Source organism: Malus domestica, chromosome 14 (assembly GCF_042453785.1).
Source record: "Malus domestica chromosome 14, GDT2T_hap1".
NCBI lineage: Eukaryota > Viridiplantae > Streptophyta > Magnoliopsida > Rosales > Rosaceae > Malus > Malus domestica.
The window spans coordinates 2,488,116-2,501,961 of NC_091674.1; the positions used below are offsets into that span (position 1 = coordinate 2,488,116).

The 13,846-nt window shown below is 33.9% G+C and overlaps 1 protein-coding gene across 1 annotated transcript; it reads left to right on the top strand.

The window, feature by feature from the left end:
* Positions 1–7,888: 7,888 nt before the first annotated feature.
* On the top strand, positions 7,889–12,914 carry LOC103430956 (heat shock 70 kDa protein 4-like). Its single transcript, XM_008369098.4, has 3 exons — positions 7,889–8,274; positions 11,172–12,504; positions 12,640–12,914. The coding sequence occupies exons 1-3, from the start codon at positions 8,070–8,072 to the stop codon at positions 12,641–12,643; spliced, it is 1,542 nt and encodes a 513-aa protein (XP_008367320.3). The 5' UTR covers positions 7,889–8,069; the 3' UTR covers positions 12,644–12,914.
* The last annotated feature ends 932 nt before the right edge of the window (positions 12,915–13,846 follow it).

Here is a 13,846-nt window from a genome sequence, read left to right on the forward strand (position 1 = left end):
ATGAGAACGACGATTCATCTGATGTTGATGATGTCGCGCAAGAAGTACCTTAAAATCTTGGTGTGTGTCAAGAAGTTGGAAAGGTTAAACCTAGTGAAGTGGGAGTATCAACCCACAATCATAACTAAAGAGAGTTAATAAGAATACGAAAACCAAATCCTAAATATGCCAACGTTGTCATAGTTGAAGGAGTACAAAAAAACTTGAGACGTTTGAAGAAGCATCACAAAGTTTTGAATGGACAAGAGCTATGAGAGAATAAATCAGTGCTTAAGCAAAATTAGACTTGGGCTTTGATGCCAAAGCCAAGAGATGTGAAACCCATATCCTGCAAATAAGTGTACAAGATAAAGTGTTGTCCTAATGGTTCAGTCGAGAGGTACAAGGCTCAGTTGGTGGTACGAGACTTTTCTCACCAGTAGAGACTAGTCTATGGTGAAACATTTAGTCTAGTGGCAAAGTTTACGACTATATGAGTATTACTTGCACTTGCAGCCAACAAAGATTGGAACTTGTACCAGATGGATGTGAAGAATGCTTTCTTGCATGGAGAGTTAGATCGGAGATCAACATGAATCAACCAAGAGGATTCGAGAACAAGATTCATCCTGAATACGTGTGCAAGCTGAGGAAAGCACTCTAAGTCTGAAACAAGCACTAAGGGCATGGTATGGTAAGATTGCAGAAATTTTAACACAAGTGGTTACTCTGTGGCGCATGCAGATTTTGGTTTGCTCGTCATAGCTAATGGACGAAAGTTAGTTGTTGTGTTAGTGTACGGGGATGAAATCACTGATGATGACGAGACAAATTCGTCTAACAAATAAGAATTTGTTTGTTCACTTTCAAATGAAAAAATTAGGACAACTCAAGCACTTCCTTGGGCTAGAGGTCGATCGCACACAAAAAGGGATATTTATGCAAAAGATTTGTTGGAAATTTTGGGATGCTTGAATGATAGCCAGTCTTAACACCGGCAGAACCCAATATATGTTTGGATGTGTGCACATGAAAGCAAAGACTTAGAAGACGCAACAATGTATCAACAATTAGTAGGCAGTTTGATCTACCTAACTCTGCTTCGACCTAACATTTCTTATGCAGTATTGTTGTGATGAGTCGCTACATGCGAAATCCAAATAAGCCTCATCAAGAAGTGGTTGGCGAATATTGAGATATGTAAAAAGAGTACAATTGACTATGGTTTTTTTGTACAAGAAAGGTGAAGACTATAAGCTGGTTGGCTGTTATGAAGCAAATTTTGCAAGAGATCATGACACTAGGAGATCAACCACTAGGTATGTCTTCAGAATTGGTTCTGGAGTAGTGTCATGGTGCAGTAAAAAATAGCCAACATTAATTGCAGCTTAAGAGATAGCATGTGTGGTACAGTTAACAAATTATATCTACATTAACCAATAGGTTACTCAGTACTATTATATTGCTACAATCAATTAGATATTCGTTTGGCGAAAAATCCAATCTTTCACGCAAGAACCAAGCATGTGGAGATACACTAACATTTTATCAAAGAGAATGTTCTACAAGAAGAAATTAGATGTGATTGATTAAGACAGATGATCAAGTTATGGACTTGTTCACAAAAGGTTTGAGTACCGGCAAGTTTGAAAAGTTTCGTTGTCAACTCAGCGTGGAGAAAAAAAATGAGCTAGTGTTGAGGGGGTGTGTTGAAGATCAACACCAACCCAAAGAATAAAGGCCTAACCCATGAAGATTAATTAACACTTGAGCTAGTAAAAATCTAGAATGATTGTGAGATTTCAACCTACATGCAAGATTAGTATAGTTAATTCTTGCAAAGGAAGTTAGTAGAATTAGCTAGGTATTTCTAGCATGGTGTTTCCATACTTTTCCAAGGCTCTATCCATGCCTATAAAAGGACAAGGTATCCACCTCATTTGAAGCAACAAGAAGCAAGCAAATAACCAAGAAGTGACAAGCAACCAAGAATGAGTCTCACTCTAAGTGTGAGCGTGAGATATAAGGTATTTGACAGGAGTATGAGCGTTCTAGAGTTTGTCTCTAGAAAGTGAGAGAGTGTCATAACTTCTACAATTGTGTCTTTGTGAGTTTGTTTGTTGTAATATTTATGAGTGTAATACAAGTAATTTGTTTATTTGTTTTGTCTCTAAAACACTTATATTAGAGTTGTGTACTGTAATCTTATTCAACAAAGTTTAGGGTGATTAATAACATCTTTGTTGCATAAATTGTAAATATTTTGTGACAAGAAGTCATTTATTTTACATATATGGTGGGCTATTTCAAATTTTGGTTTTATTTAGATATTTAAAATTAGATAGGGTTTAGTATAAATAATAAGAGTTGCAGGGGTCTATCACTAAGGAATTCTTTTTTTTAATGGACCAGTTTGAAGCAACGTGACATCCAAAAAGAAAAGTTTAAGATATATGCAGTTTTATCCCAGTCGTCTAATATCCTAGTGGATAGGGTGTTAAGTTTCTATCATGCTTCCCGCGTTCTATACTCATCCTCCTTTTAATTATTGTAATAGTTTCGAACCCTTCTCCTTCCCTTGATAATAATAATTAAAAAAAATATTATACTTTTCAACAGGGCTCTCCACAGTCCATATTTCCAAGTAAACGTGAGTACATGACCTAAGAGTACAAACTTAAACTCAACATCCATTCTTTGTGGTTACATTTTGAGCAGGTATTTATGTTCTGTGTTTTTATTTCTTGTTTACGTGTTAATATTTACCAACCTCATCCGAGTGTGCATATTTTGAAATGTTAGCGGCTCATTACTCGACAATTTTCTTTCGTAAAAGAACCCCTTATGCTTCACCATGTGTTTCATCATGTAACTGCTAGCTGTGAAAAGGAACCCTAGTGAATTATTCTTTTGAACTTGTTGAAATATAGAAAGTTCTCTTTAATAATCACCAGCACTTGGTTTATCTAATCTCTAGTTCTAAGTGGAGCCAATTTCTGGGGCTAATTAGTTTTGTGGTATATGGTATAGAAAGAAATTATTGATTTCAGAATTCGGTTGACTCTTACCAAGAAGATTTAGAAGTCATAGTCAAGCTATTCTTCATGCCTTTATGCTCTAACATGTGTAGAGATTTTATGTTTTATTTGTTAGATAAACGTACAGAAGGTTCCGCTTTGATTAATGGATTATTTTCTTTGCTAATTTGAATTTGTGATACGCTTAGATAAGCAGTTAGGTATTTATTTTGTCATACGAATGAGATGTAATGTGACTTAAAATTTTCTTTTTACATAGGCCGCTATTTCTGGATTCATCATTCACATTGAATTCCTTATCTCCTAATTAACATTTTAGTTATGTGAGCTCTTATTTCTGCTTTCTGGAGCGAATAAACCTTTAATTTCCTTTGCAATTGTGTGTTTCTATAATGTGTATATAATTGGCTCTTCTAGGTTGTACCCAATCAAGCTTGGTACATGGTAGTTATGTATTCGCATGTCGTTCATGAAGGTTTCATCATGTGCATATTTCTTCCCTTCATAATATTTTTATCTAACGTTTGTTATTGCCCAAGTACTACGTCTTTGTTGATTTTTTTACTTTTTCGAAGGATTAATGTGAAATGCTCTGTGGTTGATTACTTGGTGCTTTTCTTTTGTAAAAGTAGCCCTTGTTTTTAACCATGTGAGACATCATGTTGTGAGACATCATGTAAGCTTGTAACTGCTTTGCTAGGAGGGAATCATTACGGAGCGACGACGTGTTGCAATTGTGTGGATACAGAATGTGCCATCATTCTCTTTAAGATATAGAATGTCATATCTATGTGTTGCATGGTTTTGAATAGAAGAATTACGGAGCGACAACGTGTTGTAATTGTGTGGATACAATTTTGTATTTGGTTTGTGTATTTAAAACTTAGTCCACTTGCTGAATATTTTCTCTTTCTTTTGAGAAATATTCAGCCAAAAGGCTTTTCAGATATATGCGCTTTCTTACTTTGGAGGTTTGTGCATATTTCTCAACTTTTTCATTGGTGAATTGTTTTAAATATATGTTCTTTTCATTTTTATAGTATTGTGTTTCATTGCCGACTTTGTTATGCATATATGTTAAACGTCCTTAGTCCGACTCTTATGAACGAATACATGGTTATTACCTTTCAATTGAATTTTACAGAGATTATTTATGAGAAGTGCGAATAATATATTGTGCAATATACATGTATCTTACAATATTTTGGATTGTTGTTTTTGACGTAGTTTTGAAACAATGAATATTTATTCAAAAAACTGATGCTCCACTTTGTTTTACCATTTAATCATACCTTGAAATTGAATTATGCGTGTTTTGATGCTCCACTCATTCATGTGTTGTTTTTTTTGCATGTGAAGACATAGATGAATCTGAGACTCACTTATTTGTTCTTTTGAACATTTGGATTATAATGGCACAAATCTTTACTATGAATGCACAATTGCTGAGGTATAAACAACAATAAAGGAGACAAAGGGAAAGAGTTAGTTTAGAGCAGAGGACATTTGTTAAACTTCATGTTAGGAGGGAGGAGATAAATTGTATCACACGATTGAGTGATACTAATTGCCTGTGGGAGCTGCGAATGGATAGGAATGCATTTGCAGTTTTATGTGATTTACTAAAGTATGTAAACATGTATGGAAGCCTACTTCCGGAAAATAGAGACTCATAATTAATTTTTACACTGATGAATGTTGCCTTTTCACATCATTGATCCGATAAACTTCAACCATTTTGAAGCTAATCATGGTATTGTTGTAAAAGATGACGGAATGGTTGGACTAAATGAAGCCCCTTCCGCCCATATCAACTGCGAGGTTGAACACATGGTCAACATTCCTAGTAACCTTCAAGCTAGACCTGGCAATTCCTGACACGACTCGATAATCCGACACGACACGACACGAAATTAACAGGTGTTCGGGTCGACACGATAACGAATCGGGTCGTTATCGGGTAACCCGATAAGCACCTGTTAAGATAACGGGTTGGTTCGGGTATACACGTGGGTAACACGATACACGATAAGCAGAATATTAATTTAATAATTTTATAACCTTAAACAAATACTATAATTATATATATATATATTAATTTAACAATTTGATACCCCTAAAAACTATAATAATTATATATACTATAATAATTATACCCCCAAAATATTAACTATAATAATTATATATATATATATATATTAAATTTTATACCCCTACAAACTATAACAATTAATATGCATCTGCCATCCGCCCTTTGAAAGAAAAAAGAGAGGGAAAAAGTTTTCAAAAAAAAAGGGTGGGAAAAAAGAAAATGATAAGAAAAGTAAACAAAAAATAGAGGGAAAGATGGGTGTACTAGTATCACTGTACCGTGTAGTGTAGGTGAGGTGAGGTGTCCGCCCTTTGAAGAAAAAGGGAGGGAAAAAGTTAAAAATAAAAAAAAAAAGCGAGGGAAAAAGAAAATGATAAGAAAAGGAAACAAAAAAGAGAGGGAAAGATGAGATACGCATCCTACGAAACTAATTTCAACGATCCAACCGTCAAATATGTTTGTATATGTTTAGAGATCGTATACGCTAAAAATTGCAAAAAAAAAATATTCATAGATCAAGTAATGGGACAAAACTTTTCGACGATTATAAACGAAAAATCATGATTTAACGGTTATTTTAACTCCGATTTTGATAATTTTTTACAACTACACTCCTTGACCCTATATGAATACAATGAATAAACTCGATCTTCAATTTAAAATATTTACACTAGTGGATACCACAAAATCTTATGTTATACTTAATGAAAGTGAATCTATTGTTTTTATGGGATATACATTCTACGAAACTAGTTTCAATGATCCAACCGTCAAACATGTTTGTATATATTTCGAGATAACATACGCCAAAAATTGAAAAAAACAAACATTAAGAGATCAAGTAACGGGACAAAACTTTTCAATGGTTATAAACGAAAAATCACGATTTAACGGTTATTTTAACTCCGATTTTGATTATTTTTTATAGCTACACTCCTTGACCCTATATAAATACAATGAATGAACTCAATCTTCAATTTAAAATATTTACAATAGTGGATACCACAAAATCTTATGTTATACTTAATAGAAGTATGAATAAACTCTTAAGTATTAGTGAATATATATGGGATATGCATTCTACGAAACTAGTTTCAACGATCCAACCGTCAAACATGTTTGTATATACTTCAAGATCACATACGCCAAAAATTGAAAAAAATAAACATTAAGAGATCAAGTAATGGGACAAAATTTTTCGACGGTTATAAAACGAAAAATCATGATTTAACGGTTATTTTAACTCCGATTTTGATGATTTTTTACAGCTACACTCCTTTACCCTATATGAATACAATGAATGAACTCGATCTTCAATTTAAAATATTTACAATAGTGGATACCACAAATCTTATGTTATACTTAATGAAAGTATGAATAAACTCTTAAGTATTAGTAAATCTATTGTTTTTATGGGATACGTATTCTACGAAACTAGTTTCAACGATCCAACCGTCAAACACGTTTTTATATACTTCGAGATCACATACGCCAAAAATTGAAAAAAACAAACATTAAGAGATCAAGTAACGGGACAAAACTTTTCGACGGTTATAAAACGAAAAATCATGATTTAACGGTTATTTTAACTCCAATTTTGATGATTTTTTACAGCTACACTCCTTGACCCTATATGAATACAATGAATGAACTCGATCTTCAATTTAAAATATTTACAATAGTGGATACCACAAAATCTTATGTTATACTTAATGAAAGTATGAATAAACTCTTAAGTATTAGTGAATCTATTGTTTTTATAGGATGTGCATTCTACGAAACTAGTTTCAACGATCCAACCGTCAAACATGTTTGTATATACTTCGAGATCACGTAGGCCAAAAATTGAAAAAAACAAACATTAAGAGATAAAGTAACGGGACAAAACTTTTCAACGGTTATAAAACGAAAAATCACGATTTAACGGTTATTTTAACTCCGATTTTGATGATTTTTTACAGCTACACTCCTTGACCCTATATGAATACAATGAATGAACTCGATCTTCAATTTAAAATATTTACAATAGTGGATATCACAAAATATTATGTTATACTTAAAGAAAGTATGAATAAACTCTTAAATGTTAGTGAATCTATATATTAAATTAAATTTAAAATTTTGACTAGTAGTGTATGAATGTTTTTTTATTAAGATCTTATTTTCGAGTGTAGATGTAGTACTTAAACGATAAATGTGTTTTAATGTTTTGAAGTAATATTTATGTGGCAATGTGTGGTATGTGCAAATTTAAAAAAAAATATATTTTTCTTAACGGGTCATAACGGGTCGGGTCACTTTACCCGTTGGGTAAAGTGACCCGACCTGTTAAGGACCCGTTAAGAAAACAGGTGTGACACGACACAACCCGTTAAGATAACAGGTGTTACACGAAAACGATACGAACACGACAGACACGACCCGTTTGCCAGGCCTACTTCAAGCATCCCTGACCCTGAGGTGAACAAGATGGAATTCATGGCAGACATATTTTCAGTCACGTGCTAGTGTAAAAAAATATTATAGATAAGCATATATGTGTTCAAACTTCAAATATGAATAATTTTAAAAAAAAAAAGCAAAAAACAAAAATAAAAATTGTCACGTCTTTACCCACGTATAAACATTGTACCAAATAAAAGACTAAATATGGGTAAGTTAGTCATTTAATCTTTTGGTTCCGTTATGTTCTACACTTACCAAACACAGAACAGAACAACCGTCCCTTTCCATCCTGCGCGTACCAAACATAACACGAAACCTATGTTCTATCCCGTTTGAGTACCAAAGGTACCTTAGTGCGTAAGTATTGACTTGGACTTTTCATTTCTTCCCATATAAAGCTTCTTCCACATCTATTTCCTGCAATCATGTTTATCATTTTACGTTCTTCTTGAACCTCTCTGATCCTTCAAAAAATAAAAAATAAAAAAGTATTCTTCAAGCTCCGGAGCTGAGAAATGGCAGAAGGCCATGCCATCGGGATTGATCTGGGGACAACATATTCTTGTGTAGCAGTGTGGCAGGACGATCATGCGGAAATCATAGCGAACGACCACGGTAACAGGACGACTCGATCATATGTTACATTCACTGAAAGTAAGAGGTTGGTAGGTGATGAAGCTTTTAACCAAGTCGGGAGATTCCCCGCCAACTCAATCTTTGGTAGGTTTAAAATGACCATTTCTTTACCGTTTCCTTGTTAATTTCTTTCTATACATATACTACTATACTGCCTACGTTTTCTATTAGTTAGCTTTTAGGAAGTTGAAAACTTTTACTGGTCTCAATCTTTATTGATATCCTGCTCAAGTGCCCGACTTGGCAATACTTAGTTCATATACATTTAGTTCAATTTTTATTGGTATCCTGCTGAGTACCAGTTTGGTACCGCTTAAATTTTAAAAAAATAAACCTTCAAAATCAGTATTTTTTTCATAGTTTTGAGCCAAAAAAACTAACCTTTTATCACAAAACACGGTGAACAGTGCCATCAAATTAATTTTTTTAAAATGGCAACCTTACCCACTCTTTCTCCTTCATCCCAGTTCTTGACCCCACCCCCGTTTCTCCAGTCTGAGCGATTGCTCTCCGACGCCGTGCTACCCAGATTCGCCACCCCAGCCCCTCTATCTCTTCCTGCTGCCCAGATTCGCCATCCCATCTCTCTCCCAATCCCTACCAAATACACCCATCGCCACCTCGCTGACCACGGATCCCAACCCACTCCCTGCTAGATGATAACCCAGATCCCACCCAATCATCCACCACCCCACCTCCCAAAACATGCAACGCCCTGAAAATCGAAATGCCGAAAATAGAAATGGGAGTGAGGCAAAGGTTCCAGATCGCAGGAAATGAAAACGGGAGTGACAAAGAAGAAAGGAAAAAAGGTATAAAGAAAAAGCCATAAACGTTTGTCAGAAAGAAATAGAAAGAAAAGCTTTTGACGAAAAATGGAAAGAAATAGAAAGAAAAGCCAGATCACCACAGGGGTCGGTCATTGACGAAAAATGGAAGAAAACCCATGAATATTTTGTCAGAAAGAAATACAAAGAAAGAAGACTGAAAACGCTAGAAGGAAAGAGAAACCAAGAAGAAGAGCTTTCTGGCACAAAGAAAAAGAAAGGAAGAAAAGCTCATAAGTTAGAGTGTTTTTTTTTTTTTGTCGTTTTACACCATCATAATTGTTTTATATAAATATTTATCAAACATTATGATTTTATTCTTTTTATTAAAAGCACTTTTATAATTATAGATATCAAATATTTTACTATTTTATTTCACACCTATTTATTCTTACAACACAACAAAAAAAATAATTTTTTTTTCCAAAATATAACAATACCAAACTAACCTAAGTACCCTCCAACTCAATTTTTGTGAACTATTATTTGGAATAATTCACTTTCTAAAATAGGTCCAATTAATGATTATTATCTTTTTATTAAGTTTGTGATAAAATTAAAAATTTTGGAGAATTATATAGGGAAAATTAGAATCCTTTACAATTTTTCTATATTATTTAGATTAAGCATCTATGCTTTTTTTAAATTTGATTAAAGTGTTTTGACCAATATTCACCTCTATTTTTTAAAATTAAAAAAAATTTTGCATTTATCTTTTTATTTGCATGATACATTTTTCCTTATTTAATAGAGATATTAGTAATTAAACTATATTTTCTCTTCTTCCAAATATGTTTTTTCGATCACAGTTGTTTTTTGTTGTGCAAACATTTAATATTATTTATTTTTCCAAATGGTTTTTTCTTTTTCAAATAGTTGGTGATCAACATAAAAGCTCCGTGTAATTTTTTTTGTGAAATTATATTTTTTTTGCTGTTTTTTTTTAAGTATAGTTGTTGAAGAATTATTATTAGGTGCAATACATTACATATATATTATCTGTGGGTACGTTTGAATTTACAAAAATTATTAATTAGTACGTTTATTTGCAATTTTGGTACGTTTGATTTGAATAGTTGGTGATAAACATAAAAGCTCTGTGTAATTTTTTTTGTGAAATTTTTTTTTTTTTTTGCTGTTTTTTTTTAAGTATAGTTGTTGAAGAATTATTATTAGGTGCAATACATTACATATATATTATCTGTGGGTACGTTTGAATTTACAAAAATTATTAATTGGTACGTTTGAATTTACAAAAATTATTAATTGGTACGTTTATTTGCAATTTTGGTACGTTTGATTTGATACATATTATTAATATTGGTACATTATTTTTATTTTGGTACGTTTTATTTTGTACACATTGTGTATTGGTACATTTATATTATTCTCAATCCTATTTTCTCTTAACGTACTAAAAGAAAAACTTATTTCGGTACGTTTGATTTTGGGGGATTTAAAAATATTTTAAACTATTTTGGGAAGAAAATATCTTAAATCCTAGATAATTATTGCTAAATTGTAGCATTATTGTGAAAATAAATTGAATCTAACCAACTTTTTTTTTTTTTACAATTGTCTCTAACGGAGGAGAGTGTAATCAAAAGGCTAGATTATAGGAAATTTGTTACAATAAAATGTGCATATAGCACCAAAATTATGACAAACAAAAGTTTAATCAAATCACTAAAAAACATGAATGTTTGATCTAGAAAATTCAAAACTGAGGCGCCTGTATAAAAAATATCTCAATTATATATCCTAAATCATAAGAATTAACCCTTCAAAAACCATGTTGCATCAGTCTTTTTACTTATTTAATTACCTATATCGTAGAATTTTTTTTTCTCGATAATCTACCTGCATTATAGATAAATGGTTTTTAGCTACCTATGTTATAGATATCTTTTGATTGTAAATTGTAATCTATCTCTTCAGAATTAGTTGTATTCAATTCTATTTTAAATATGTTTCGCTTGGAAAATTTTGTAGTCTTCTTAAGATATAAATATGTTACAATTGGACTCAATTTAAAAAATAACTAGAATTTTTGGATGAGGATCTAACTGCCCCGTTATTATATAAGTTGGTAAAAGTAAGTTAAAAATATAAATCACTTTAAGAAATAATTAATTTAAAAGTAACTCTTGACAGATGCAAAGCGGCTAATTGGTAGGAAGTTCAGCGAGGACTCTGTTCAAAAAGATAAGAAGCTTTGGCCATTCAAGGTCATAGAAGGTCCTGCTGACAAGCCAATGATTGCGGTTAACCACAGGGGTGAAGAGAAAAAATTTTTTGCTGAAGATATCTCATCCATGGTTCTAGCAAAGATGCGGGAGATTGCCGAGTCCTACCTCTGCTCAAAGATAAGTGAAAAAAATGCAGTTATCACCGTCCCCTCTTACTTCAACGATTCGCAGCGTCAGGCTACAATAGAGGCTGGTAAATTGGCCGGCTTAAAGGTGTTGCGCATTCTCAATGAACCAACTGCTGCAGCCGTCGCTTATGGCATTGACAAGAAAGCCGGTTGGTTTAATAAGAGAAATGTGATTATATTTGATTGGGGTGGCGGTACTTTAGACGTGTCACTGCTTACCATAGGTCATGGCGCTTTTGATGTGAAGTCCACTGCTGGAGACACTCACCTTGGAGGTGAAGACTTGGACAACAGAATGGTGAATTACTGTGTCGAGGAATTCAAGAGAAAGCAAAACGTGGACATTTGTGGAGACGCCAAAGCTCTTCGGAAGGCCAAAACTGCCTGTGAGAAGGCAAAGAAGGCACTTTCTTTTTCCTTTGACACTGATATTGAAATCGATTCTTGGTATAAGGGTGAAGATTTTCACACAAACTTTACCCGTGACCTATTTGAAGAAATGAACATGGATATCTTCAACAAGTGCATGGAGCCTGTGAAAAAGTGTTTGGAAGATGCCAAAATGGATATAAGCAATGTTGATGACGTTGTTCTTGTTGGAGGATCTTCTAGAATTCCCAAGGTGCAAGAGATGTTACAGCAGGTTTTCAAGGGAAAGGAGCTGTGTAAGAGCATAAATCCGGATGAGGCCGTGGCTTATGGAGCCGCTGTTCAAGCTGCAGTCTTGAGTGGAAATATAGCTGGGAAGCTTCGAGACTTCTCACTGTCGGATGTCATCCCTATGTCACTTGGAATTGAAGTGGATGAAGAAGAAGACATGAGTGTTGTGATTCCAAGAAACACCAAAATTCCCATTAAGAATAACAAAATTTTCGTTTCTGCTCATGACAACCAAACTGCTATCTCCTTCCGAGTGTTTGAGGGTGAGTGTGAATTCACCAAAGGTAATAATTATTTGGGTGGATTTACCATCCTTGACATTCCTCCAGCTCGTAAGGGAGCTGTTAAAGCAGATGTTTGTTTTTCTATTGATGCAAATGGTGTCCTGACTGTTTCCGCTGAGATCTTGTGCACCGGCCAAAAAAATGCGATCACAATCCACAGTGACAGGTAAACTCTTGGGGATTAACAGGGTGATGCAAGTAAATGATATATAAAACGATATATGTAATGCAAAATAACATTCTTAGGGATTATAACATGATTTTACTAAAATTCTTTCATCAACTGTTTTACTCATGCCAGGTGAGCTCAAGTGTTCGCCAACAGTTTGTGTTGTTTTGAGGAGGGAGGCAATGGTTGGGCACTATCCCTTTTGCTGGCCGTTCGGCCCTGCGTGCATTGTTCTGTCATGCAGTTTTTTATCCTAGAAAAGATTTGTCTGGGTTTATTCTCGTTTGTTGTGTGGCTTTATTCTTGTTTGTTGTACTTCGCTTGATTACTATATACAGTGATGAAATAAAGTATACATGTTTCTGTGTTCTATCATATTGAGATGATGTACAACAGACATGTTGAGAATATTCTCTTTTTGGTACACAACAGATGATGGATAACATCCGCTCCAAGTAGCTGAAGATCTAAAAACTGAAGAGAAACTAACGTGGCGCATGCATTAAAAGCATATGGATATGAATTAGGAGTTGAAAATAAGAGTACGCACAACCAACAGAGAATAAAGGAATTATATGAAAAAAGTTGCAGTTCTACCATAAAACCAATTGCCAATATGGGGAGTAGTTCTTAAAACTATTAATTGAATATAATTTTATTGACCGACTTATTTTTCTACATTAGGTCATTTATATGAAGTATCAGATAATAATAAATGTAATTTAAAAGTATAATATATTCTTAGTTACTAGCTTAAACTTCAAAGAGAGCATCAGTTTAAGATCTCTTTGTTGAGAACGAATATTCCATTGATGAGAATGGACATTGCATAGGTTTATAAGAGATTTGGCTACTCCTCATATTGCCAATTGGTTTTATGGTGGAACTTTAACTTTCTTCATGGTATCAGAGTAGGTTATCCCATGTGTGAAGACAAACGGCCACACATGATTCACGTCACCTCGTTATATTATCTACGTGTTAGACTTGAAAATTCACCAAACGTGTGGGGACATGTTGAGAATGGATCCCTTATTAATGAGAGGATGGGTCTTGCATGAGTTTATAAGAGATTGGATTATTCGTCATATCGCCTATTGATTTTATGGTGGAACCTCAACTTTCTTCGGGCATTGTGCAGAATATTCAGATAATTATGCAAAAATGGCATTCCCACATTCGGCCGGTCCCTTGCCCTCTAAGCAGTTACCATCTTCAATGTCATTAGTAGAATGCATTTTTGCTAGCCCCCAAGATTTTGTGTACCATTACACATAATCAAGCAAAAAGGAAGCAGCCAAGGTAACGGTGACAACGGCATTCTCAAGGTCCAGTGGCC

Excerpts from the sequence above, each read along its gene's own strand:
- LOC103430956 (XM_008369098.4), top strand. The coding sequence starts at position 8,070 with ATGGCAGAAGGCCATGCCATCGGGATTGATCTGGGGACAACATATTCT. Across the intron at positions 8,275-11,171 it reads CCCCGCCAACTCAATCTTTG|ATGCAAAGCGGCTAATTGGT; the intron begins GTAGGTTTAAAA and ends AACTCTTGACAG.